The 27,684-nt window shown below is 37.4% G+C and overlaps 1 protein-coding gene across 1 annotated transcript in view; it reads left to right on the forward strand.

Moving 5' to 3' along the window:
* LOC124553992 (histone-lysine N-methyltransferase eggless-like) overlaps positions 1-27,684 on the forward strand; it is a 374,632-nt gene that overhangs the window by 300,813 nt on the left and 46,135 nt on the right. Inside the window, exons 18-19 of the mRNA XM_047128016.1 lie at positions 5,163-5,330; positions 22,509-22,651. Coding sequence (XP_046983972.1) covers positions 5,163-5,330; positions 22,509-22,651 — 311 coding nt within the window. The remainder of the gene's footprint in view (positions 1-5,162; positions 5,331-22,508; positions 22,652-27,684) is intronic.

Consider the following 27,684-nt stretch of genomic DNA (forward strand, 5'->3'; position numbering starts at 1 on the left):
CGAAAGGAAGTGGGTTTTAAGGGAGAGGGTAAGGAGTCATTCCAATCCCAGGAGCGGAAAGACTTACCTTAGAGGGGAAAAAAGGACAGGTATACACTCGCACTCACGCACATATCCATCCACACATACAGACACAAGCAGACATATTTGGTCTTTCCATCCACACATACAGACACAAGCAGACATATTTAAAAGACCAAATATGTCTGCTTGTGTCTGTATGTGTGGATGGAAAGACCAAATATGTCTGCTTGTGTCTGTATGTGTGGATGGATATGTGCGTGAGTGCGAGTGTATACCTGTCCTTTTTTCCCTCTAAGGTAAGTCTTTCCGCTCCCGGGATTGGAATGACTCCTTACCCTCTCCCTTAAAACCCACTTCCTTTCGTCTTCCCCTCTCCTTCCCTCTTTCCTGATGAGGCAACAGTTTGTTGCGAAAGCTTGAATTTTGTGTTTGTTTGTGTGTCTATCGACCTGCCAGCGCTTTCGTTCGGTAAGTCACCTCATCTTTGTTTTTATATATAACTGTTTATTCATATAATCAAACAATTTGTGCCAAGAAGGTGACACATGGAAATTTTTTCAAATCAAATCAAAACATCAATAAGAAGTTTTGTTATGATAGTAACTGTTTGTTTAAATATCTACATGATGAAACTACTTTCCAGAACCATGGGTTCATTTATTTTACACAAAAAAACAAGGGTTCAAGGAAACGAAAGTATTCAGGAATTAGGATGATCTCCCAGCAACCTGAATCAGGAGAATGGTAGCAGGTCAGTACAACGGAGGAGAAAGAACACAGCAAGCAATAAACAACCTTAGCTTAACCTGATGCCATGTGGATTTCTGGAGCCAAACTTATACTGTAAAGTGGAGACGCTGAGTCACAGATAGGCACAACAAAAAGACTGTCACAAAATGAGCTTTCAACTAACAAAGCCTTAGTCGAAAATAGACCAGACACACACACACACACACACACACACACACACACACAATTCAAATGCAACTTGTACATGCATGACCTCAGCCTCTGGCAGTTTGAGCCAGACTGTGCAGTCGAGTTTTTCACACACAATGCAAATGCAACTTGTACATGAATGACCTCAGCCTCTGGCAGTTTGAGCCAGACTGTGCAGTCGAGCTGTTGGTTTAGTTATTCTACCAGTCAATCTATTACATAGCAAACACTTAAATGCCTTGTGTAATGGAATAGAAATTGGTATCAGAAGGAAAGACATTGTTGGTGTCTGTAAAGGGCTGGTAACTGCAATTTTTTCCCAAATTACTTGAAGCACTGCAAATACAATATAATTTACAATAAACAATAGATGCCTGGCTCAGTTTATTTTTCTCTAATTGCTGACAACTCAGGGCCATGGTTCTTTAACATTCAGAAGCCCAACCAAAAGACAAGATTGTTTTCTGTGGCACATCTGCTGAACAAAAAGCAAATGATTATATGAACATGTAATTTGATAAGTTTCTATATATTTTAATAATCCCAGTCGTATAGTAGTAGTAGTAGTAGTAGTAGTAGTAGTATGGTATTCTGCCTTATGGCAGGTCTTGTCATAGGTTAAGCCCTTCCGCTTTTGTCTTTCCATAGCCAGTCTTTTCATCTCTGAATATTTGTCTCCTTTTATATTGTCCATCATTTTCTACCTTGTTTTTCATCTTCCCCTTTTTCCCTCCACCATTCCTTCTATTCCTTCCTTCAATAAAGAGTCCCTCCTCAAACAATGTCCAATCCAGTTCTGTTTTCTCTTTCTGATGACTTTCAGCATGTTTCTTTCTTCTCCAACTTTTCTTAATACTTCTTCATTCGTTACTCGGTCTTCTCATTTCACTTTTTCCACTCTTCTCCATATCCACATCTCTAGTGCCTACAATCTTCTTTCACCTTCCTTCCTCAGTGTCCAGGCCTCCGCACCTTATAGTGCAATGCTCCAGATGTAATATTTGGCAAGTCTTTTCCTTAGATCTTTGTTTAGTGATCCACAAAGTGATTTCTGTTTCCTCTTGAATCCTCCTTTTTCCATTGCAATTCTTTTCCTAATTTCTGTTGAGCAATACATATCATCCATTATTACACTTCCCAAGTAATTGAAGTTATTCACTTGCTCTATTTCATACAGCATTTTCTCCCCTTTCCTCCAATTACCATTCTTTTCGTTTTCTTCTTGTTAATCTTCAGTGCATATTCTTCTAACTTTGTGTTTAGATTATCTAACATTTGTTCCATCTCTCTTGCACACTCTACCATCACAACCATGTCGTCTGCAAATCTTATACACTCCACTCTCAGACTCCCTATACTAACTCATCTCCTTCCGTCAAAACTTTCACTGATAATTTCCTCAAGATATATACTGAACAGTGTCTTACACCTCTTCCCAGTTCTATTTCTTCACTCTTCACAACTCCTATTCTTACTCTTGCTATCTTGTTCAAATACAAATTTCTAATTAGCTATCATCGCTCCAGTCAACTCCATGTTTCCATAGGATTTCCTTCAGTTTGTCCCATATGACACAGTCAATAGCCTTCTCAAGATCAATGAACACAACATACACCTTCCTTTTCTTCTCCATGTACCTCTCCCCTATCACTCTCATTAGCCCAACGGCATCTCTAGTTCCCACTCCTCACCTGAAACCAAATTGTTCATCTCCTATTATGCAATTCAGCTTTCCATATAGCCTTCTGTTGAGCATCCTCAGCAAGACTTTGACTGCATGCGATATCAGGCTCACTGTTCTATGTTCCACACACTTTTTGCTGTCCTTTTTCTTTTCTGTAGGTATTAAGATACTTTCTGTAAAGTCCTTTGGCCATTTTCCTGTCGTGTATATTTGATTACACAATTCAATCGACCCCCTATTCCCTTCTTTCTCCAGTGACTTTAACAGTTCAGCAGGAATCTCATCAAATCCCATTGCCTTTCCATTTTTCATCTCCTTCATAGGTTCTTCAATCTCACTAGTTGGTATTGAATTTCCTTTGTCATCATGTGCAACTTTATCATCTTCTTCTTCTTGTTCTTCTTCTTATTTTCTCCCAAGGTCTCCTTCACTTGGTTGACTGTCTGCAGCGTGTAGCCATTCTATATATTCTTCCCATCTTCTCATTATTTCTTGGGGTTCACTCGCCATTTTACCATCTGCTTCCTCTACTTCCTTTAGTCCATTGTTGTTTCTCTTTTCCCTGAATGTCAAATCCATTGTTTCTTTGTACATCAAATCATATTTTCTTCTTTCTCTAATTTCTCTATCTTGTCACACTTTTCTGTCAGCCATTCCCCCTCTGTTTTTTCTGTATCCCTTCTTAATTCATTATTTAACCTCCTGTAGTTGCACTTCCCTTCTTCTGTGTTTACAGTTTTCCATTTCCTGTGATCGTCCATCTTGATTATCATATCTGGTGTTAACCATTCTTTCTTTACTTTTTTCCTCTCCTCGACTCCAAGTGTTTCCTTAGCTGCCTTTTTGATCCCATTTTTAAAATGATCCCATCTTCCTTCTGTGCATTCCACTTCCTGTCCTTGCATCATGATTTCACAATATGCATTCTCTAATTTTTCACAATTGCCTTTGTCTTTCAGTTTCTGAAACTTACTGTGCTCTCTCTTCTGGACTTTCCAGGTTCTTTTCAATTTAACTAGAACCTCAGTACTACTAATATATGATCTGAATAAATATCTGCCCCTGAATAGCTTTTGACACTCTTTGAGCAATTTCAGTATCTTTGTTGTATCATTATGTAATCAATTTGATATATTTTGTTGTCAGATCAAGATATCCAAGTATACTGTCGTGTTTTGTGGTTATCAAATAGATTATTTCCATCTACCATGAAATTTTCATTGCAGTATTCCAACAATCTTTGTCCTCTCTCATTTCTTTCTCCCAGTCAAAATTTTCCGAGCTTTTCCTTCTGGTCCTTCACCAACTACCGCATTCCAATCACCCATTATAGCAATACATTCATTTATTTTCTATCTATCTGCTGTCTATTGTCTCATAACATCTTCTACCTCTTCATCTGAATGATTACTTGTTGGCATATAGACCTGGATGATAACTAAGTCTTTCTTTTTCCCTTTCAGTCTCATCAGCATTATTCTTCCACTAACATATTCAACATTGATAACCTTGTCCTTCAGTTTTTTTACCTATCAAAATTCCAACCCCATACGTTCCATTTTTATCTTCACCTGAATAGTACAATCAGAAGTCGTCACTTTCTAGTTCTCCACAACCACCCCATCTCACCTCACACATTCCGAGTACATACAATTTGTTTCTTGTAATTTCATGTTTGGCATTTTCTAATTTTCCTTCATCTAGAAGGGTTAAAACATTCAAAGTCCCAATCCTCAATAAGTCTTCCTTCTTCTTCTCCTTCCTTCCTTTTCCATTTGCCCTAATCTCTGGAGTCCTCATTGTATTCCTCCCCAGAGATCTGATACTGAGGGGAAGCTTTACCTCAGGAATATTGTTCAAAGAGGTCTATCCCATGAATGTCTAGGGAAGTAACTCCAGTGGTGGTTTCCCATTGCCTTCAACTGTCCTCCTCATCCTGTTGGCTTGCTGACCCAGTTTCCTGCTGGGATTGGTTACCCAACCTTCTACTGGGTTTCTCAGCTTAACGGGGGCACCACATGTAGGTAGGATTGTGGAGAATAGAGGTGAGAGAGGCTAAGAGAACTCTCTTGTTGAGTTCTTGTATTTGCATCTCACCCCCATTTTTAGCCAGAGTCGCAAGGTTGGTGCAGTGACTCCCCTAGGTTATCTCCCAGGCCCTAATAATCATATTGTAATTGTGAATTACAGTTGAATCTTGTGACCATAATCTAAGGAAGTATTTGGGGGTATATGTAATAATTATTAAGAGCTCTAAACTGTTTACCCATAGGTTGGTCAGGTTCTGAAGAATTTCTCACTTCAATATGTGTTTTCTCTGACAATATATATCTTTTTCTTATGTCTTTATTTTTGTTGCCATAATGATGTGGAAACAAAATAACACTTAGAATGCTGCTTCTTATTTCTGTACCAGTTGTGTTGACATGACAAATACTAATGAGAGATTGATTTTCAGAAAATATTTGCTTTTTCTTCAGTTAATAAATCACAGTGACTGTTTTCTTTGTGATAGGACATCTCAGATGGTGTAGAGGCTGTTCCTGTTCCCTGTATTAATACAGTTGACTCAAGGAAACCAGATAAATTTATGTATGTCACCAAGTATGTGGCTACAAATGGAACATACATTGAAACAGACCCAGAATTTCTCACATGCTGTGACTGCACTGATGACTGCCTGGTATGTGCTGTAACTGATTTGCTCTACTTTTATTTTATACACCATATCTTCAACAGTTTTCAAACTGGAGCAACCTAGAAACGTCAGAGGCTGGCATTATATACTGTTCAACCAGAATATTATGACCACCCCTCTACTTTTTGTGGCACATTGAGTGTATCATGAGGCTTACATAATGTGGTGATAAAGGCACAGATGCTGTTATCGAGTTGAGTCATTCAGTCTTCTGAGTGTATAGAGTTAAAGATATTCTATTAATTAAAATACTTTTGAGAAAGGGTAAATGCTGTGATCTCAAGCATTAAAATGTGAAACCTAATTAGAATCTTTCTCTCTAACATTTTAATCCAAATATTGATAAATTACTGACTTTAATTAATTTCAGCTCATACAGGCAAGGATAATGTAATAATCAGCAAGGTATTAAGCTTATATAAAAACTTGCCCCTTGCGAAAGATCTCGGAGTGGTTGATACAATATTACAGTCAAAATGAAGATTTACTCCAAAGCTGGAGCACAGGAGAGACATTGTGCTTGTTTTCATACATCAATATTCCAAATTTGAAAAATAATAACAGTATTACAAGCTAAATAATTTTTTATTTGTCCATATCCATCTATTCAGCACCATATTTTCCTATAAGTTATAGTGTGCTTCATTTCAAGATGGAATCCTTTTATTTTTTTACAGAGTATTTTGTGTGCTTATAATCTGTGGTGAGTAGAAATGGTGAGTCAAGTTGGCACTAATATTAAGAGACCTGTCTTACACTCAACACTTTGTGAATCAATTCACTTGAACACCCATAAAGAAATGAGCAAAAGATTCAGCTTGCCACTAGCACCTCACAATGGACCAAGCCACAAGTATGCTGCCAGTAGTAAAAAGATTAAGTCTCAAAGTTATTGTTAATTGTTGATCCTGCACAAGATATGGTATCCCAGAAGTTCCAGTACCACACAATAATGGGAAAGCCTCCATGGAATCTGGAAGGAATGGAAAGAAGTGTGTAACAAATCATTGGCTCATAAGATGTGATGGTTGACTCATTTGTAGACTGTCTATAACAATAGGTATCCAAGTTCATGGTCCATGTCAAAGCACAATTTTAGGTCGTCGCATTTAATCTAGTTTCAAATTATAATTATTTCAGCACAGTGAAAGGATGGTGAATATGGTATATAGTACCACTGAATTGTTGTAACAATAATCACGATTCAAAAATTGTTGATATATTTTGGCCACAGATATCACTATTTAACAATATAATCATAATGTTGCATGACGTTTTATTGAATTAATTTTCCTCATTCTCTCCAGTAGCATTTTTGCTATTTATGTGGGAAACTATAGTAAATCACATTATATTTTCATGGAGTCCTCTTTTACGGTGTTGCCCTTAGCCAGTGTTTTTCTCATGAGTAGATTATGTCTCTGATGTGCAATTCTAAAATGGTGTGCAAAATATTCCCTACAGCTATCACATGTCAAAGTGATTTTGAGCCAAAAATTTCTCATGTGGAAATCCATGGATGCCAAATTTGATTGATAGGAGGGATATTAATCATTTATATTCTCTCAAGTTGTACATTTCCAAATGGATGTACGGTCAGAGTAAGTATGCTTTCCTTCTGTTGTAATGTATTTTTTTTTCACCCTGATTGTCAAAAACACTTCAGCAGCATTTCCCAGTTATTATTTTTAGTCTATTGAATAGAGAGATTTTCTTTTGCGTGCCAGAAAACACCTTACTCCAGCAGTGTTGGTGCAAGACATCCTGCATCATTGTTTTGACTGCTGTCTCATTTATGGGATGAAGACTCATACACAGTAATAAACTGGCATGCAAGATTCATCATATTCTCTTTAAAACTTTTCAAGTGTTGTGAAGAAATTTATCACATTACCCAACTGCTGGCTAAAAGCAAATACAAAAATATCTTTCTTTAAACTTTCTTGCAGTTAATCCTTCATGCAAGATATACATATACTCATTCCTGTGGTGTTTCCATGAGTTAATAATAATAATAATAATAATAATAATAATAATAATGTTTATTTGTCCATGTTAACTTTACAGTCTTGGACATTGCATTTTTTGTACAATTATATCAATATCGTGTCGTTCCAAGAGTGAATATATACATCAAGTAGCGCATTGTATATCATTCCATGCAATAATGTTATAAACACATTAGCACATTATATATCACTCCATAAATATAATGATTATATACATCAATTAGCCAATTATAACAGTATCACCAGTAATAAACTGCAGTATGTAAAAGAATAAACTAACAGTACTGCAGCTCATAATTCTTGCCCTTGCCCTTGAAAAGATATCCTTGGAGTTGCTTTATATTTTTTGGCAACTTATTATAGAATTGTCTCCCAGTTACATATGGACTGTGGTCTGTAGCTTTCTTGTTAGTCTGTACCCTACGATAGTTACTTTTGGCTCAAGTATTGTAATTATGGGTGTTACTGTTCTTTACACTATTTTCCTAGCTCTCTTTTACAAACATTATGGTCTTAAAAACATACAATGAGTACACAGTTAGTAATTTATAATTTTTGAAATAGTCCCTACAGGACTGGCGTTTACTTATATTAGCAATTATCCTAACTGCTCTCTTTTGAAGCCTGAAAATGTGATCCATATGGACAGTGAGTGCCCCACCCCAGACCTCAATCCCATATTGCAGATGTGAGTGTATTAACCCATAATACATTTGTTTAAGGACAGGGGGAGCTATTATATTTGCAAGACGTTTTAGTAAGTAAATATTACTAGAAACCTTTTTACAGGTGGAGCTGATATGCTCTTTCCAAGTGAGATTTTCATCAATCAATATGCCTAAAAACATGTTTGTCAGATGTTTCAACTGTAGAAAGTGATTGCGTATGAGTATTATTAAAATGTAGCAAGAACTTTATTACTACAGTCTTGTCCTTATTCAGTGTAAGCTTATTCATTGTTAGATACTCTGTGATCATTTCAAAGTTCTCTTTGTTGCTTTGGAATGCTGCCCGCTCTGTACAGCCCCAGCTAATAAAAGATGTATCATCAGTTCACTAGTTTGTAGTTTTGTGGCTGTGTTATATCATTAATATATTCTATAAACAAGAATGGTCCAAGTATACTTCCTTGGGGAACTCCACAATTGAGAGTTCTGTATGCTGACTTTACTGTTTCGATTTTACTTTCATTCTTATAATTTAGTTTTGTGCACTGTCTTCTATCACAGAGATAAGAACTTAGTAATTTTAGAGCTACTCCTCTTATCCTGTAATTTTCTAACTTGGATAACAGTACTGCATGATTCACAGAATCTAATGCTTTAGACAGATCTAGGAAAGTCCCTATAACTTTGTTTCCTTCATCCAGCCTGTTCAGTAGTTCATGGAAAAAAGTTGCTAATGCTGTTATTGTAGATCGTCCTTTTCAAAACACATGCTGTGTTTTGTTTAATAGTTTGTATTTACAGAAGAAGGATTCCATTTGATCTAGAATTATTCTTTCAAGCAGCTTGCCAAGTGTTGAAGCCAAAGTGATTGGCCGGTAGTTATTTATGTCTGTGATAGCCCCCTTTTTATACACTGGTTGTATCTCAGTGATTTTTAAAAGCTCTGGAAAGGTCCCGTGGCCAATTGAACTGTTAATTAGATGTGTTATTGGTTTTATTCTCATTTTTGCATTCTTTAAGTAGTGTGGACGATATGTCATCCCAGCCACTAAATGCTTTTACTTTGAGTTTTGAGATTATATTCATGACCTCAAACTCTGTTACACTCCTTAGGAGAAATGAATTACTCATTTTAACTGTGTTTATTTTCAGGGCTGATTCATCTTTTTCATCTCTGTATGCCTTACTAAAATGTTTAATGAAGGCCTCACAGACTGACTTTGCTTCATTCAACAGTATTCCATTTCTTCTAATGCAATGTTGCTGCACCCTGGTTTTTCTCTATGTTTACATTCTTTGTTTACAATACGCCAGGCTGCTTTGCTAATGTTACTAGTTTATCTTATCTGTTCAGCATAATGAAGTGGTTTTAGTCTCTTCAGGGATTCCCTGTATGTCTTTTTGTTGCTTTTATACTTTGTTAGGAAGACTTTAACCCGTGGTCTAGGGGTAGCGTCTTTGATTCATAATCAAAAACGTCTTCGGTCCCAGGTTCGATCCCCGCCACTGCCTAAATTTTGATAAATAATCAGCATTGGTGGCCGAAGACTTCCGGCATAAGAAGTCAGCCTCATTCTGCCAACGGCCTTGTCAAAGAGGGCGGAGGAGCGGATAGAGGTTCAGGCCACTCTCTTGTCCTAGGGGTGGGAAATTGCCTCTAAAGGCGGAAGAATCAGCAATGATCAGCGACATGAGGATGCAGAAGGCAATGGAAACCACTGCATTAAAGACACGTAACGTGTATCCACAGGACATGTGGCCTGTAATTGAAGAAGTGTCATGATGATCTCTCCATTGGCAAAAGATTCCGGAATAGTCCCCCATTCGGATCTCTGGGAGGGGACTGCCAAGGGGGAGGTTACCATGGGAAAAAGATTGAATAATCAACGAATGGATAACGTTCTACGAGTTGGGGCGTGGAATGTCAGAAGCTTGAACATGGTAGGGAAACTGGAAAATGTGAAAAGGGAAATGCAAAGGCTCAATCTAGATATAGTAGGGGTCAGTAAAGTGAAGCGGAAGGAAGACAAGGATTTCTGGTCAGATGAGTATCGGGTAATATCAACAGCGGTAGAAAATGGTATAACAGGTGTAGGATTCGTTATGAATAGGAAGGTAGGGCAGAGGGTGTGTTACTGTGAACAGTTCAGTGACCGGGTTGTTCTAATCAGAATCGACAGCAGACCAACACCGACAACGATAGTTCAGGTATACATGGCGACGTTGCAAGCTGAAGATGAACAGATAGAGAAAGTGTATGAGGATATTGAAAGGGTAATGCAGTATGTTAAGGGGGACGAAAATCTAATAGTCATGGGCGACTGGAATGCAGTTGTAGGAGAAGGAGTAGAAGAAAAGGTTACAGGAGAATATGGGCTTGGGACAAGGAATGAAAGAGGAGAAAGACTAATTGAGTTTTGTAACAAGTTTCAGTTAGTAATAGCAAATACCCTGTTCAAGAATCACAAGAAGAGGTGGTATACTTGGAAAAGGCCGGGAGATACGGGAAGATTTCAGTTAGATTACATCATGGTCAGACAGAGATTCCGAAATCAGATACTGGATTGTAAGGCATACCCAGGACCAGATATAGACTCAGATCACAATATAGTAGTGATGAAGAGTAGGCTGAAGTTCAAGACATTAGTCAGGAAGAATCAATACCCAAAGAAGTGGGATATGGAAGTACTAAGGAATGACGAGATACGTTTGAAGTTCTCTAACGCTATAGATACAGCAATAAGGAATATTGCAGTAGGCAGTACAGTTGAAGAGGAATGGACATCTCTAAAAAGGGCCATCACAGAAGTTGGGAAGGAAAACATAGGTACAAAGAAGGTAGCTGCGAAGAAGCCATGGATAACAGAAGAAATAATTCAGTTCATTGATGAAAGGTGGAAGTACAAACATGTTCCGGGAAAATCAGGAATACAGAAATACAAGTCGCTGCGGAATGAAATAAATAGGAAGTGCAGTGAAGCTAAGAGAAAATGGCCGCATGAAAAATGTGAAGACATCGAAAAAGATATGATTGTCGGAAGGACAGACTCAGCATACAGGAAAGTCAAAACAACCTTTGGTAACATTAAAAGCAACGGTGGTAACATTAAGAGTGCAACGGGAATTCCACTGTTAAATGCAGAGGAGAGAGCAGATAGGTGGAAGGAATACATTGAAAGCCTCTATGAGGGTGAAGATTTGTCTGATGTGATAGAAGAAGAAACAGGAGTCGATTTAGAAGAGATAGGGGATCCAGTATTAGAATCTGAATTTAAAAGAGCTTTGGAGGACTTACGGTCAAATAAGGCAGAAGGGATAGATAACATTCCATCAGAATTTCTAAAATCATTGGGGGAAGTGGCAACAAAACGACTATTCATGTTGGTGTGTAGAATATATGAGTCTGGCGACATATCATCTGACTTTCGGGAAAGCATCATCCACACAATTCCGAAGACGGCAAGAGCTGACAAGTGCGAGAATTATCGCACAATCAGCTTAACAGCTCATACATTGAAGCTGCTTACAGGAATAATATACAGAAGAATGGAAAAGAAAATTGAGAATGCGCTAGGTGACGATCAGTTTGGCTTTAGGAAAAGTAAAGGGATGAGAGAGGCAATTCTGACGTTACGGCTAATAATGGAAGCAATGCTAAAGAAAAATCAAGACACTTTCATAGGATTTGTTGACCTGGAAAAAGCATTCGACAATGTAAAATGGTGCAAGCTGTTCGAGATTCTGAAAAAAGTAGGGGTAAGCTATAGGGAGAGACGGATCGTATACAATATGTACAACAACCAAGACGGAATAATAAGAGTGGACGATCAAGAACAAAGTGCTCGTATTAAGAAGGGTGTAAGACAAGGCTGTAGCCTTTCGCCCCTACTCTTCAATCTGTACATCGAGGAAGCAATGATGGAAATAAAAGAAAGGTTCAGGAGTGGAATTAAAATACAAGGTGAAAGGATATCAATGATACGATTCGCTGATGACATTGCTATCCTGAGTGAAAGTGAAGAAGAATTAAATGATCTGCTGAACGGAGTGAACAGTCTAATGAGTACACAGTATGGTTTGAGAGTAAATCGGAGAAAGATGAAGGTAATGAGAAGTAGTAGAAATGAGAACAGCGAGAAACTTAACATCAGGATTGATGGTCACGAAGTCAATGAAGTTAAGGAATTCTGCTACCTAGCCAGTAAAATAACCAATGATGGACGGAGCAAGGAGGACATCAAAAGCAGACTCGCTATGGCAAAAAATGCATTTCTGGCCAAGAGAAGTCTACTAATATCAAATACCGGCCTTAATTTGAGGAAGAAATTTCTGAGGATGTACATCTGGAGTACAGCATTGTATGGTAGTGAAACATGGACTGTGGGAAAACCGGAACAGAAGAGAATCGAAGCATTTGAGATGTGGTGCTATAGACGAATGTTGAAAATTAGGTGGACTGATAAGGTAAGGAATGAGGAGGTTCTACGCAGAATCGGAGAGGAAAGGAATATGTGGAAAACACTGATAAGGAGAAGGGACAGGATGGTAGGACATCTGCTAAGACATGAGGGAATGACTTCCATGGTACTAGAGGGAGCTGTAGAGGGCAAAAACTGTAGAGGAAGACAGAGATTGGAATACATCAAGCAAATAATTGAGGACGTAGGTTGCAAGTGCTACTCTGAGATGAAGAGGTTAGCACAGGAAAGGAATTCGTGCCGGGCCGCATCAAACCAGTCAGTAGACTGATGACCAAAAAAAAAAAAAAAAAAAAAAAGGAAGTACTGTAATTTTGTTTCTCGGAACAGCACATACAGGTCCTTCATATTTTCCTTTAGTTTATGTATTTTTGGGGGAATTTAAGTTTCTTTGTGGGATCTGATTTCTTTAGCGCTTTTTTTACTATCGGACATTGCCTGATTAAAGCTATGGTTAAGTGTTTCATTAATACCTTGTGAACTATATACCTTATCCCACTCTCTCTCTCAGCAAGCTCCTTCCTAAGTAAGTTACAATTAATCTTCCTTTTATAAGTGTGTAGGTCACTATGCAGAACTATTTTCTGATCTGTATTAATTTCTATGGATAGAGCTGTGTGGTCTGAGAGATATGTGTCAACAGCTCTTATGACTATATGTTTCCTATCTAGATTTGAAAGAACATGATCAATACAAGATTGTGCGTTAGGTGTTGTTCTGGTTGGTTCATCATTTATTTTGCTATAGTTACAGCAATGCAATAAGTCAGAATATCCAAGATAATTTACCTACCAGTATAGTTTAAAGAGTCTATGTTTACATCTCCTGTTATTATTACCTATTTTTTGTTTGTTGATAGTTTATTCAGAAGTTGTTCTAGGTGGCAAATGAAACTCTTCTACATCACTATTTGGTGATCTATACAGGCCTGCAGTTATTAGGCTGTTTTTGCCTACCTTCATTTTTACAGCTGCTACTTCAAAGGCCAGCTCCATTGCAAGATCGTCAACCTAGTCTATTTTTTAACAATGTATGTAATTTCTAACAAAAATGCCAACACCCCCACCCTTGTGTATCTTTCTGTAGTATGCACTCAAAATTTTGTAATTGTTTAACTTAAAACTACGAGCCTCTTCAGACTTGCATCCAAGTTCATTCACAATATATATGTGTGGTTTACATTCTCCTAGAATTTCGTCAATTTGCTCTATTTTGTTAGTAATGTACTGAACATTCTGAAACTATTTTACATTTTTCGTCTTTCTTGGTGCAGTCAGTAAAGCTTTCGCCTTTGTGTGTGCACACTGAAGGCCAATTTACACTAAAAAAAGAACATCAGTCTCACTCAAAAGCAAACTATTTTTATATATGCGGCTACTGAGTTCAATCTTTTCAGTGATCAATATGCTTACTTTTCCGCAAAGAAAACGCTTACCCTCACAGTTCAGATGCAGACCGCGTTTAATATGCTTGCCCTTATCTAGTGTCCTTATGTCTAGAATTAAACATTTTTCGTAACTTGAACACAATAATTTAATCCTGGCATTTGTTTTTCTAATCTCTTTGTTTGCACAAGAGTTGTGTATTAAGTCATGTCGGTGCGGGATGGTAGCAACAATAGTGTTTCTCTTGATTTGTTTCATTCCAGAAATTTAGACAAACCTACAATACACGAATCGCTTTCATTACAAGCCACATCATTTGAACCTGCAATACAGGTAATGAAGTCATTGTCATGCGACATTTTGCCGTCTAAAGATGTGTTTATTACAATGTTATTTGTCTTTGCACCTGCCTTCACCTCACTACTTACTTGGATATTTTGATTAACACGTTGTAGAATCTGAGCCAGCTTTCTTCCATGACTGTCAGCAAGCAAGAGTATGTTGCACTTTGTGATGGAATTCAGAGTGGAGTTGCCGCTACCTTGACATTGTTTATTAAGTTTGTTAACAGGCTTTTTCCATCTGATTCTACCCTTTCGGTGCTTTCACGATTTTTGTAGCATATGTCACTACTTTTAGTCAGTGGCAGTCGTTTCCGTTGCATTCGTCTTTCGCCCACTGGTTTGTTTTCTTGGTCACACACTGTCTAAGTAGTTCGTCATCCTTATTGCAGTCATCACTACTAGTCAACAAAACACTATACCTGGTTTTATCTGTAATTATAATTTCATTTACTGCGTTTGATGCCTTTCTATCACTTCCTTTCTGCTTCTCATAACTCACCAGGTTTCCATTTTGTGGCTTAATTGTTTTATCATTTAGAATATGGCGTAACTTCTTCAGCTCACAGTTTTCATTAGTTATATGCGAAATCTCACATCTTAGAACATCTACAATTTTTTGTAAACTTGAAATGCATTCATTTTGTTTTTCGATTTCAACTTAACAGTTTTCACAGGATTCCTTTTTTACAACAGAACAGTAACTTTTATTCACTTGTTCACTATGCATCACTACACATGTCGCCATCTTGAAATTGACAATCATTTCTGATCCCTGATCTTCCAGTGTCATATAGCACCTTGATCTCACAGCCAGGATTCTAACCAGAATTCTTTTTTCAAAAGCTAAAACAAGTCTCATATTTGCAACTTCCTGTACAGTATATTTTAATTTTAGGATTTTAAGTTCACAAAACCTGACTAGTTCTGTAGGACAAAACTTATTCAATTTCAATTCAATTTATTGCTCATAACACATTATTTTATATGGATGTGCATATTCAACTAAGTATAAAGTTTTTACAATTACTTTTTTTGGTTTACATTATTTCTTATTACATTGTAATTCATGATAAATTCAAGTTATAAGGGCATTTTTGGGTAAGCCACTGCTTAACTCGCTTTTTAAAAGTATCCCCTGCCCATATCTTAACTTCATTTGGGAACAAAGTATTAAAAACAGCTCCTTTGACTGAGGGGCTTTTCACTGTTGAAGTTAATCTTCTGTTAACCATATGAAAATCTTTTCTCTGCCTTGTTTCATAGTTTTCTTTCACTGGAATTATAGTTTCTGGTATATACATGGCATAAATTGTGACAATATTGTGTGTAATGAATAGGGGTTTGCAAGAAGCCGCTGGTTTTACTTTTGCTATGATCCTCAAGGCTCACTTCTGCAGTATGGAAACTCTTTTCATATTTAGGTTGGCATGTCCCACCCCACAATACTATTCCATAATACAAGAAAGGATACACTAATCCATAATACACAGTCCGTAGGGGTTCAGAATTAAGATATGGTGATAACTTTCCTAATACAAGTAGACTGGGTGTTATCTTTTTACAGACATAATCAGCTTGCTGCTTCCATGAAAGTCTATCATCTATGCATAAACCCAAGAATTTACAATCTGTACAGGTTTTTGGTAGAATTTCATTGATCACAATATTTTTTCTGTTTGGACCACTTGGTTTAAAATGAATAATATTAGTTTTTTCTATGTTTACTCTTAAGTTCTCTCTTTTAAAGTGAGCTCTTGCCTTTTCAATGAAGTTATTTATCTTTTCAACTAGGCCAGGCTCATTGCCTGCATAGCAGACCCGAGATGTATTGTCTGCATACATAGTGATCAATTGCTTATTGTCAAGAGAACTTGGGAAATCATTTACATAGCATATGAATAGGACTGGCCCTAAAATGGAGCCCTGAGAAACATTGATGTGTTGTAAATAAGTATGTGTTCATGCAGAACAGTAACTAATGTTGTGAACAATAAATATTATGCAAACATAACTGTTACTAAGAGTTTTCTCTCATGATGCAAGTTTTAGAACATAAGTGGATGATGAAATGGGTACATATAGAACTAAACTTTGCCATATTGAATGAATGTAGTCGTTATATGTCATTAACTCTAGCAGTTAACAAGAAGTCATATCATGAACCCAAATTTATATCTGTGGTTTCCCAGGGTAGCAATATAGGCAGTCTGCTGTTCTTACACAATTTGCAGACAATCTGAGCACCTGTTGACTGTTTGCAGACTATGCTGTTTATTGTCTAATAAATTTGTCATAACATCAAAAACTCACCATTACCACAGGAGTGCACATTTTTGTGTGTGGGTGGTTGTGTAATTTTGTTAGAAAAAGACTAAGAGCTCAAAAGCTAATTCAAGTGTTATATATATCTGTGCTTCACGCATCACTGCACTATAGGTGAGCAGTTGCCTTTTCCTTATTTTACCTTTTGCTCCATCCAAAAAATTCCGTTATTGTCATGAATTGCAAACTGATTTAGGCAAGATATCTGCATGATGGAGAAAGTACCAATTGACTCTAAGCAGTAAAAACTCGTACGCACTCCACTTGAGTATTAAAAAAATTAAAAGTAGTTGCAAAATAAATCACATGACTTAAATTGTTATCAATGTAACTAAATATTTAGGGATTACAATTACACTAACTTAAATTAGTATTGTTATTGACTTAACTAAATATATATGGATTCCAGTTACAAAAACTATAATTACTATTGTTATTGCAGTGGCTAGCACACTGGACTCACATTCGGTAGGACGATGGTTCAATCCCGTGTTCAGCCATCCTGATTTAGGTTTTCCATAATTTCCCTAAATCGTTCTAGGCAAATGCCAGGATGATTCCTTTGAAAGGTCACAGCCGAATTCCTTCCCCGTCCTTCCCTAATCTGATGAGACTGATGACGTTGCTGTCTGGTCTTCTCCCTGAAACAACCCAACCCAACTATTGTTATCAATTCAACTAAAAACATAGGAATTACAATTACAAAAACTTAAATTAGTATTATCATATAGAAAATGTTGTGGGGAAAGAAAAACTCTTAGAAGGTGCAACAAATCTAGTTAGAGGACTACCTATGCTATCGTTGCCAATCCTCTTCTGGAGTATTGCTGCACAGTATGCGACCGCTACCTAATGGGATTGATGAAAGACATCAAAAGAGTTCAAGGAATGGCATTTTATTTTCTATTATCGCAAAATAAAGGAGAGAGGATCACAGATATAAGGCACTTATGAAAAGAAGGGCATTTTTCATTGCAGTAAGATCTTTTCATGTAATTTTAATCCACAAATCTCCCCTCCAGAAAGTCTGAAAGTGGTTCTGTATACTCTCTCTGCCAAATGATTGAGTGTGAGTTGTAGAGTGGTCACATACACATCAATGTAGAAGTGTCAGTCCCATAAAGAAATTTTTGAAGGAGGTCAGATAATCACTGAACTGCTGCCGGACAGATTACACCACAACACAAATTGAGACTTGTAGAAGTCTTTGCAATAATATCTGAGAGGTGGCATCCACAGACATGGCACCCCAATGTGATACTGAAAAACTGTATCTTTTTCATGGGTAACACATGAAATATTATCAAATGAAAAATTCAGTTGAGAAAACTGCAAAGTAAAATAATGATTGAATAGTGCAAGTGGAAGTCAGTGTAGTGCCAGTAGTCACATCTAACAGTAGAAATAATACCTACCTTTCAGAACTGTTAGTTCCTATCTCATGTAACAAAGGGGGGAAGTTTCGCAAGGTTTGGAAGGTGGATGGTTCACCTACACACAGGATACCAGATAGAGAGAGCCACTCATTGTGAGGACAAGTGGGGAAGAGAGTGTATGAAGGCAAAGGTAGCATGTTGTAAGCACTGTGCCGACTTCATACCTGACAGGAGAGAAGAACAGAATGAGAAGTAAAAATGGTTTAAGAAGAAGAGAAATGAGAAGTTAAATGAATAGTGCAATTAGAAGCTAGGAGAGCAGAAAAAAGACAAGGAAGAAACAAAAATGGAGAGGGAGGCAATATTGCCATGATTGACTGACTGACTGACTGACTCCATGACACTATGGTCCTCTGACAACCTTGGCCTCCTCAGTCACAGATTTCCAATCGTCTCGGTCTTCAGCCCGTCTGTGCCACCTCCTCACTCGCACTGCTCTCAGGTCGGCTTCCACGTGTTCCAAACATCCCACATGCAGCAGTCCTCTCCTCCTTCTAGTGCCAGGATGTCCCATCATCATCATCATCTTCTTCGGGAGCCTTTCTTTTGTCATACGCTGGACACGTCCTAACCATCTTAGCCTTCACATTTTGACTGAGGTTACCAGATCAGGTTCTTTGTACAGAGACCTTATTTCTTCATTAGTCCTAATTCTCCATATCTCACCTTCTTTTACAGGACCAAAAATCTTTCTCATCACCTTCCTCCCCCATATATTTACTTTCTTCTCTAAAGCCTCCGTCAGTACCCATGCCTCGCTACCATACATAAAAACTGGTTTGATCACTGTTTTTTACAGTGTCCGCTGTAGTTTCCTACTTAGGTTCTTACTTTTGAGCATGGTATATAGTGCTCTATGTGATCTGTCGGCAGCCTTAATTCGAATTGTTGTATCTGCCTCCACTTTGTTTACTGATGTTATTACTGAGCCAAGATAAATAAAGCTGTCTACCCTTTCAAAGTTGTACCCTCCTAACTGTAGATCATTTGTGTTTCTTCTATCTCTCTCAGTTACCTTGTACTTAGATTTAGTCTCACTAATTTCTAAACCAAGGTTCTTGGCAGTCGCTTCAAACTCTTTGACGGCTGATGTGAGGCCTCCGTACTTCTCACACTTATTACTACATCATCTGCATAGGCTAAGATTTACAGAAGTCTATTGTAAATATTGCCTACTGCATTTGTGGTTATTGATCTTACTGCATTCTCTAATACCAGGTTGAATAGTACTGGTGATAGTGGGTCTCCCTGTCTTAGTCCTTCTTCTGTTGGGAACGATTTTGACAGACATACCTGAACTTTAACCTGGCTTTTGCTGTTTTCCAGGGACATCTTAGTTAATTTTATTAGCTTCTTAGGAAATTTGAATGTCTTCATTGTTTCCCACAGTGCTGATCTTTTAACTCTGTCATAGGCCTGTTTAAAGTCTATAAAGAGATGTTCTAATCTTACATTATATTCGTAAGTCTTCTCCAGCATCACATGTATTGTAAAGATATGGTCTGTCGTAGACCTCCTGGCTCTAAAACCTACCTGGTACTCGCCTAGAATCTTTCCTGCTCTTCTACTTACTCTCTTTGTTCTAGCCGTAGAAAGGATTTTATAGACGATACTAAGCAGAGATATTCCCGATAGTTCTTACACTGCATGCGTGATCCTTTCTTATGTATAGGGCAGATGGTTGCCAATGTCCAGTCCTCTGGCATTTTCTCTGTTTCCCAGGCCATTGCAATTATTTTAGGTATCCTCCATACTGATATTTCACCTCCGTGTTTTATCATTTCTGCCGTTACCAGGTCATGTCCAGGAGCTTTATTATTCCCAAGTTGCTTTATAATTACTCTTAGCTCTTCTATCGATGTAGGTTCTGTGTCCACTGCATCATCTCCTCCATCCACCTCTTGTTCTTCTTCAGTTTCTTCTCTAGCCCCTCCATTTCTTTCTTCATTTATGATGTGTGTGTTTGACAGTAACACTTCAAAATGTTGTGCCCATGTTTCTATTATTTTTCCCTTTCCAACTATCAAACTGCCTGTCTCATCTTTCAGCATGTCCACCCTTGGTTGATATCCTCTCTTTATTTGTTCCACCCCATAAAAGAATTTCCTCCCCTGCTTATTTTCAAAGTTCTTCTGTATTTCATCCATCTGTTGTCTTTCCTCTAGTCTCTTTTTAATCTGCGCTAAATTGTTAGGTACCCTTCTCTTCTCTTTAAACATAGCCATAACATTTCGTGTAGGTCTCTGTAAAATTTTTTGTTGAGCTTGATTTCTATCATCTAGCACCTTTGACATCTCCTCATCAAACTGTGTGTTTCTATTCTGTTTTCCTCTTTCTCCAAGTACCTCTTGAGCTGTTGTATTTAAAGCTATCTTTGTTTCCTCCCATAGTATGCTGATATCCTTTCCCCCCTTCCTGCTGATCTTTTGCAACTTCTCTTGCATTTTGTTCCTATACTCTTCCTTCTTCTTCTGATCTTTGAGCATATCCACATGGTAGAACTTACTTTTCTCCAACCCAGCCCTTCTGGCTTTAACTGCAATGCTTTCTAAGATTTTAATTTGTACCAAAATATGGTCTGAGTCAATATCCGCTCCTCGGCGGCTAATCACATGTAAAATAGATGCATGCTGTCCATTTATCAGTACATGATCTATTTGATTTCTCGTCAACCCATCTGGTGATATCCAGGTCTCCTTATGAATGTCTTTGTGTGGAAACATGCTTTTAATCACTAGTCCTTTGCTAAAAGCAAATTCAATCAGTTTCCAACCATTGTTATTTGATTCCTTTACCTACTTTAGCATTACAGTCCCCCAGTATAATTTTGACGTCACGCTTTGGCAGGTTATCATATAGTTGCTCCAATTTCTCAGAAAATTCTTCTTTCTCTTCTTCCGCTGCATCTTCCATTGGCGCGTGCACACTAATCAGTGACAAGTTGGAGAATTTAGCTTCAGCTTCAATTGACATAACCTGCACTGTGTTGTAGCAAATTGAAAATGACAAGGAAAAAGGATAGGCTTAGGGTAGGATAGGACAGGCAACAGGTGTGGTGGTCATTGTGGGACACACTTCATCTGGCTCCTCCCCTTTGGCCCATCTGGCACGGGTGACTCTGCCGATACCGCTGGCATAGCTCTCCGGATTAAGAGCACACAAACCTCCGTGCCTGCATGGACAGTGCTATGCTAAGGTGGTGTCCCTTGAGAAGGGGAAAAATTGCCATAGTAAGAGTAATAAGAGTTGACTTAATTCCACTTCTAAACCTTCCTTTATTTTCCTTCATTGCTGCCCCAGTACACAGATTGAACAGAGAAGACAGACTGCATCCCTACATTACACCCATTTTGATCTGAACACTTGTCTTTACTTCAATCCCTTACTGTATCAAATGGTTTGTTTGGTTAACAAATCCTGTGAAAGTGTCTCAATTTTTCCAGCAGTTGCTTCCATATTGGAGCTTTATGACAGAAATACTTCTCTGGTGTTTTCATCTTTCATAAAGCCAAACTGATTTTCATCTAGCGGATGCTCAATTTTCCTTTCCCTTCTTCCGTATATCTCACTGGCAAGTTGGATAGGTGAGCTGTCAAGCTGACACTGCAATAGCTCTTGTGTTAACCATTTGTTGATATCTTCAGGATTGTATGAATGATGCTCTTCCTAAAGTCCAGTGGTGTGTGTCCTGTGCGACAGATCATGCACACTAACTTCAGTCATCCGGATGCAATTTCCCACAGAGATTTTAGAAAATCAAAAGGAATATTATCTGCCTTGTCTGTGTTGACTCAACCCCCATTAACACTAACCCCTATGCTTTCTTTCCAGTTGGTTAATTTCATTATTTAGTATATTGCTGTTTCACCTTCTTAATTAACCCCCCCCCCCCCCCCCTAGTTTTTCCTGTATACTTTTACTTTAGCATCCTGGTTCTTCACTCTATGCATTTCCTCTCTTTTAATCCATCTTTATGTCATACCCTGTCATCTCCAGACTGAAGCTGGCATAGTGCTTTCTTTGACCTCCACCATTCTCTGACATCTCCCCATTCATCTTGCTCTCTCATTGTTCACACAACAGGTGAAACCATCTCAACTTAGGGTCCTAATGATGTGGCCCTCCCTCAGAATCTTCTCAATGTGTCCATCTTTTCACAATGAGGAAGAAATTAACAATTCCAAAAGTGGAGTAATTGGCAGCACTCAAAAATTCATCATCTGAGATAAGTACTGGGTAGCCATTCTGTCCCCTTGTAATCTTACATTTCACAAAAACATTTAAATTAAATATAACAAGATCAGTTTGTTATGAGTTATTATTCTCAACAGCCTTAAACTTTCTGTCATATATTGTTGCGCTCTGGACTGTTACGACTACACCACCTGTGTGTGAGGGAGTGTGCAACACTGTTATGTGATAACACTGCCATTTCATAAATTGTTGAAATATTGTTCTTTAGTAAATAAATTCATTCCTGCACATTAATAATTATTGTTTCACAACTCTTTTGTTTTGTAGGACAAGGAAAAATGTACTTGCTGGCAGCGTACAATGGAAGGAGCTAAATATAGCCCAGAAAATATGCTGTTCAGCCAAGAGGGTTACAACTACAAACGTCTGTATGAGCCACTCATAACAGGCATCTATGAATGTAATTCACGGTAAGAATATTAGCTTCTGTACTTAGCAGTATCTCCTATAACTACCCAGTAATCAGTCTATGTGGTGTGTGTGTGGGGGGAGGGGGGAGAGGGTGGAGAGGGTGGAGAGGGGGGAGAGGGGGGTGACGGGGGGGGGGGGGGGGGGATCATGTGTGACCTACAAATTCCATTTTTTTTTTCCCCGAAATTGTACTGTGTTATTGTGAAGATTCTTCAAATAAATAAAATGGGCACTGTAGAAACATATGCACCAGTAATTTAGTTGGAACATGTATTAATGAACTGAACTTATACTTCATAAGAAATTAATCAGTAAATGTATACTTCATCTAGTGTAGTGATGCAAGGGCTTGTTTCGTTTTATGGTGTATATATGAAAATGGTGTAATTTTTCTGTAATGTTCGCAAGGTTACGCATTCTAGAAATCTATTCAGTTATGTGCTGAAAGCTGTGGTCATAGTGAGTAATGGTAAATTTTGATCCAATTTACCAATAAAACTGAAGATATTCTTGTGTTCTTGGGATTATCATATGTTGCAACTTGTCAAAAATATTTTTTTTTTACAGTCATATTGACCAACTAGGATCACGTTGACAACTTCAGTTCCTCTTCTTCCTTTGATGGTGTTTCCTATTTTTCCAGTATTCCCTCATTTTCTCTACATGAAGTCTCTTCCTTTCTTCTGTACACGCTGTTCCTGATTTTTTATTTCTTCTGCTTTGAAAGCCTTCCAAATTTAGTATTTTATTTTTAAAATGGTTTCTTTCTGCTATTTCTGATTCTTTGATGTTGTTTCTTTCTAGTTAGTTCTTCACTTCTGTAATCCATTCTATTGTCGATTTCTTCTTCCAGAAATATAGGAGTATTTGTTTTGTTAGTCTGTTTCCATTCATTTGGTAGAAATGTCCGAAAAAGCTTAATCTTCGTTTGGCCATTAGTTCAGATATTTTCTCTATATTTTTGTAGATCTTCTCATTGCTTCTTATTTTCCAACCATCTGCAGTTTTTATTGCACCCATTATTTTTCTAATAATCCTTCTTTCCAATACCTCTAGTTTGTCCATCTTATAGATCATTGTTAGGCATTCAGATCCATATAAACATTCTGGTCACACCACTGTGGTGTAGTGTTTTAGTTTTGTTTTTCTAGATATACATTTCTTGTTGTAAATATTTTTGGTCAGACCATATGCTCTTTCCATTTTGTTAATTCTTAAATCTATTGCAGATTTTTCTAGCCCAGTCCGTTGAATAGTTTCTCCAAGATATTTAAATGTATTTACTTGCTCTATTTTACCTATTTGTGTTTCTATGAATTTTGTCGCATTATATTTGTCATGAATTTTGTTTTTTCAGCTGAGACCAGTTGTGTTTGCTATTTTTTCCAGAAGGTTTATTTGAATAACTGCTTCTGTCAGGTTTTCTGAAAGTATAGCAAAATCATCTGCAAAAGCCAAGCAGTTTACCTTAATTCCATTTGTTTTCCTTCCAAAGTTATTGATTCAGTGTTGTGATTTTTTAGCTGTGAATTCCTGATCCTTACAATTATTTCAAATAGCTGAGATACTTCTCTCATAAATTTGACTTTAGATATTGACCCTGTTAGTGTTTCACAAATTATATTTGCTAATTTTGATTTAAGACCAAATTCTCTAATGACCTTATCTATTTTCTCTCTGTCTATACAATCAAATGCTTTCTTGAAATCAATAAATGACACTATTATTTGGTTGCTGGTTAACATTCTATGGCGAATTGTTGACTTTAAGTTAAAAAATTTTGCTACAGGATCTTCCCTTTCGAAAACAACCCTGATATTCTCCCAGTTGTTTGTCTAAAGTATCTACCACTCTGTTCTGGAGAATTTTTGATAATATTTTGTATGCCACTGGCAGAAGTGACACACCTATGTAATTACTGACATTTTGCTTGTCTCCCTTTTTATGTAGCGAGTGGAATAACTCTGTTTTCCATTCAACTGGAATCTTTTTATTTTTCAAAATGTTCTCAAAAAGCAGCTGTAGATCCATTATGATTTTTGGTTGTGACCACTTCAATAATTCTGCTGTAATGTAGTCTTCACTGCCTTTTTTATTTTTATTTTTTTTTATTTTTTATGGCTTCATGAATTTCTAACTCTCTAGGTGGGAAATCTTCCTCTAGATTTTGAGGTGTCACTGGAAATTCTAATTTATCTGTTGGAACTGCACAGTTTAACAGCTTTTCAAAACATTTCTACTAAAATTTCATCATTTTTTGTTTTTTCATCCCATTTTCATCTTTGAAACTGATGCTTGGTGCCTGATATCCTTCAAGTATGTGTTTAAAAGTTTGGTAAAAATTTCTAGTATTATGTTTGGTGAAATTTTCTTCTATTACAATAAGCTGAGAATTCTCAAAGTTTCTTTTGATTTTTCAGTTTATTTTTGATGTTTCTTTTCTTTTTTGTCTGAATTGTTTGAGGTCTTCCTCTTTTTTCGAACATCTCCATTTTCTCAATTTTTGAGCTCTTTGTGTTAGTGCTTCTTCACACTCCTCATTCCACCATGTCTTCTGTTTATTCTTGGCCAATCCTAAAGTTTTCTCTTCTACTTCAGTTATTTGCATCTGGAGTTCATGCCAATCACCTTCTTTACTTGTCTCAATTTCTTCTCTAAATTTTTCTGTATTTTATTTTGTAATATTAGCTCTAATGGTGTTGTATCTCATCACTTTCTTGGTCACCTTTTTTTGTTTTAGATGGGAGAAATTTTATTTTAATCTCAGAGAGATAATGCTATGAATTGAATTCCCCATTTCTGACTATTTTAACATTCATAATTTCCGTGATATAACTTTTCGATATAGCTACGTGATCCATTTGAAATTTCTGATAGGTTTGGATTTGGATGTCTCCAATTTTTGGCTTTTCTTGGTAGTTTGCAGTAATGTGTGGACATGAGTTTTAACTGGAACATTTTACACATATTAATCAATCTTTCACCATTTCTGTTTGTTCTTGAGTGTGCTGGATATTCACCTACAATAGTCCTAAATTTCTTTTCCCTCCCAGTTTGTGCATTGAAGTCACCAAGAAGTGTTTTAACATTCTTTTTAGGTATGATAGAAATTTCAGATTCTAAAAGATCCCAGAATTGATTTACTTTCACCAGACTTCTGCTGTTGTCAGCATTTATAGATGCATGGCAGTTTATGAGGGTTTAACTTTTATTCTTGCACTTTATTGTTAACATGGATATTATTTCTGAAATCGATCTAAATTCTGTTAAACTGTCTATGATTTTTTTACATAAAATGCTGTTCCAAACATGAGCATGTTTTCCATTATTCTCATTGCTGGTTTCCCTTTATATGTTCTATAATGTTGTGTATCAACTACATTCTCATCTAAGAATCGTGTTTCCTGGACTGCTATAACTTGTATATTGTTCTTCTGCAGAAATAATACTAATTCCTTTTGTTTCCCAAATATTCAGAAGAGAATTTACATTTAATGTTCCAAAGTAGTACTTCTTCTTGAACTGGAACTTGGAAGGCTTTTCAGCATAGTCCATCTCTTCTTCACCACAAATGTTGGGACTCCCCAGAATCCTAGGTCCCATTGCATTACATGATGTAATGGTGGATTCCTCATCAGAGTTACCACCTGGGGTAGAGCATCCATTGTGCGAACTTTCAATTTTGGGACTTGAAGCTGTAAATTGTAAAGAGTAGGGAATCCAAAGTCATCCCTGAATTCCCAAAGTAAGACTATGTTGTTAGCCTGGAATATTACTTATTCAGCTGCCACTAACATGTGGAACAGACGCTGTCGGGGTGCTGCCACTAACATGTGGAATCGTTGTGCCCTCTGTCCATTTTGGCCTCGGACAGGAGGCTGCCTCTTCCGCCACTTCTACTGTATAAAAGTCCATCTTCTCCGCCTTTGCTGCTGTTGAGGTCTTCACCATATCCCTGGCAAGGCGCCCTCATGACGTACTATCACCCGGGCCACATGAACCAAGGTTTTTTAACGAGATGTTACTCCTCCCCCCTCATCCTTTCTCAACCGGGCTTGGGACTGGCTTTGGTGGAGTTATGTCAACAGTTTATTATTTATTACTTTTTGTTTCCATATTTTGTTTTCCAATCTCACTTATGGGTGTCTTCTTTCCTGTCTGTGCAAGTAGCCCTAAACCTTTTTTCAAGTCACATAAGCAAACCTTGGGCACCACACTATCGCAGATTAATTATGCTCATGTGGACCTCATCCTGAAAGAAAGCTATCAGATTATCCATGTAAAATGAAATAAATGAGTTGATCTAACATTGGTTTTCTGTACTGTGGAATGATTTTTTATATTTTTATTACTAAGCATGATTTTAGATGTGTAATATGTTGTAATGTGAATCAAAATGAAGCAAAAGAGGACCTGTGCAACCAGAGAATTTATGTTTTAAATAACTGTAATTAAGTTTGTATGCCATGTGCACTTTGTTACAATAGGATAAGTAAAAATAAACTTGCTTCCATCATTCCCAACTGTACTCCCAGATCCAGTCATCAAAAGTTTGTGGACAACCATTCAGCCATCATTAGGTGGTGCTGATGGTATGAAGTGTTTGCTGTGGGCTTGCAGTATTTACGCCTGCCCTTCCAGAGTTAAAACCTCACGGGCCCTGCAGCATGCTTAGTGGTGGGGTGTGTGAGGCTGTGATGGTAGGGGGAAGAGTCTCAGTTGCCTTTCACCTGCTTTCTCTGTAACAGCTTACATCTGGATGTCTTGTTTTGCTTCTACAGAGCTTACTATTGGCTTCAATGCCTTACTCAGTTGGAAGCCATTGTCATTGTGGTTTAAATATATGACATATGAATTTCAATTGCCTTTTTGACAATGTAGTCCTAAAATTTATTGCTGGTAGCCAGGACTTTCATTTGCTGATCATTTATTTTATGTCCATTTTAAATGCTATTGCAGACTTGTAGGGCTGCAGTAAGCAGGTGGGCACTCAATTTTTACATATTGATCTTCAGTTGTGTGGATTGTTTGT

This window comes from Schistocerca americana, chromosome 11, assembly GCF_021461395.2.
Source record: "Schistocerca americana isolate TAMUIC-IGC-003095 chromosome 11, iqSchAmer2.1, whole genome shotgun sequence".
Classification (NCBI taxonomy): Eukaryota; Metazoa; Arthropoda; class Insecta; order Orthoptera; family Acrididae; genus Schistocerca; species Schistocerca americana.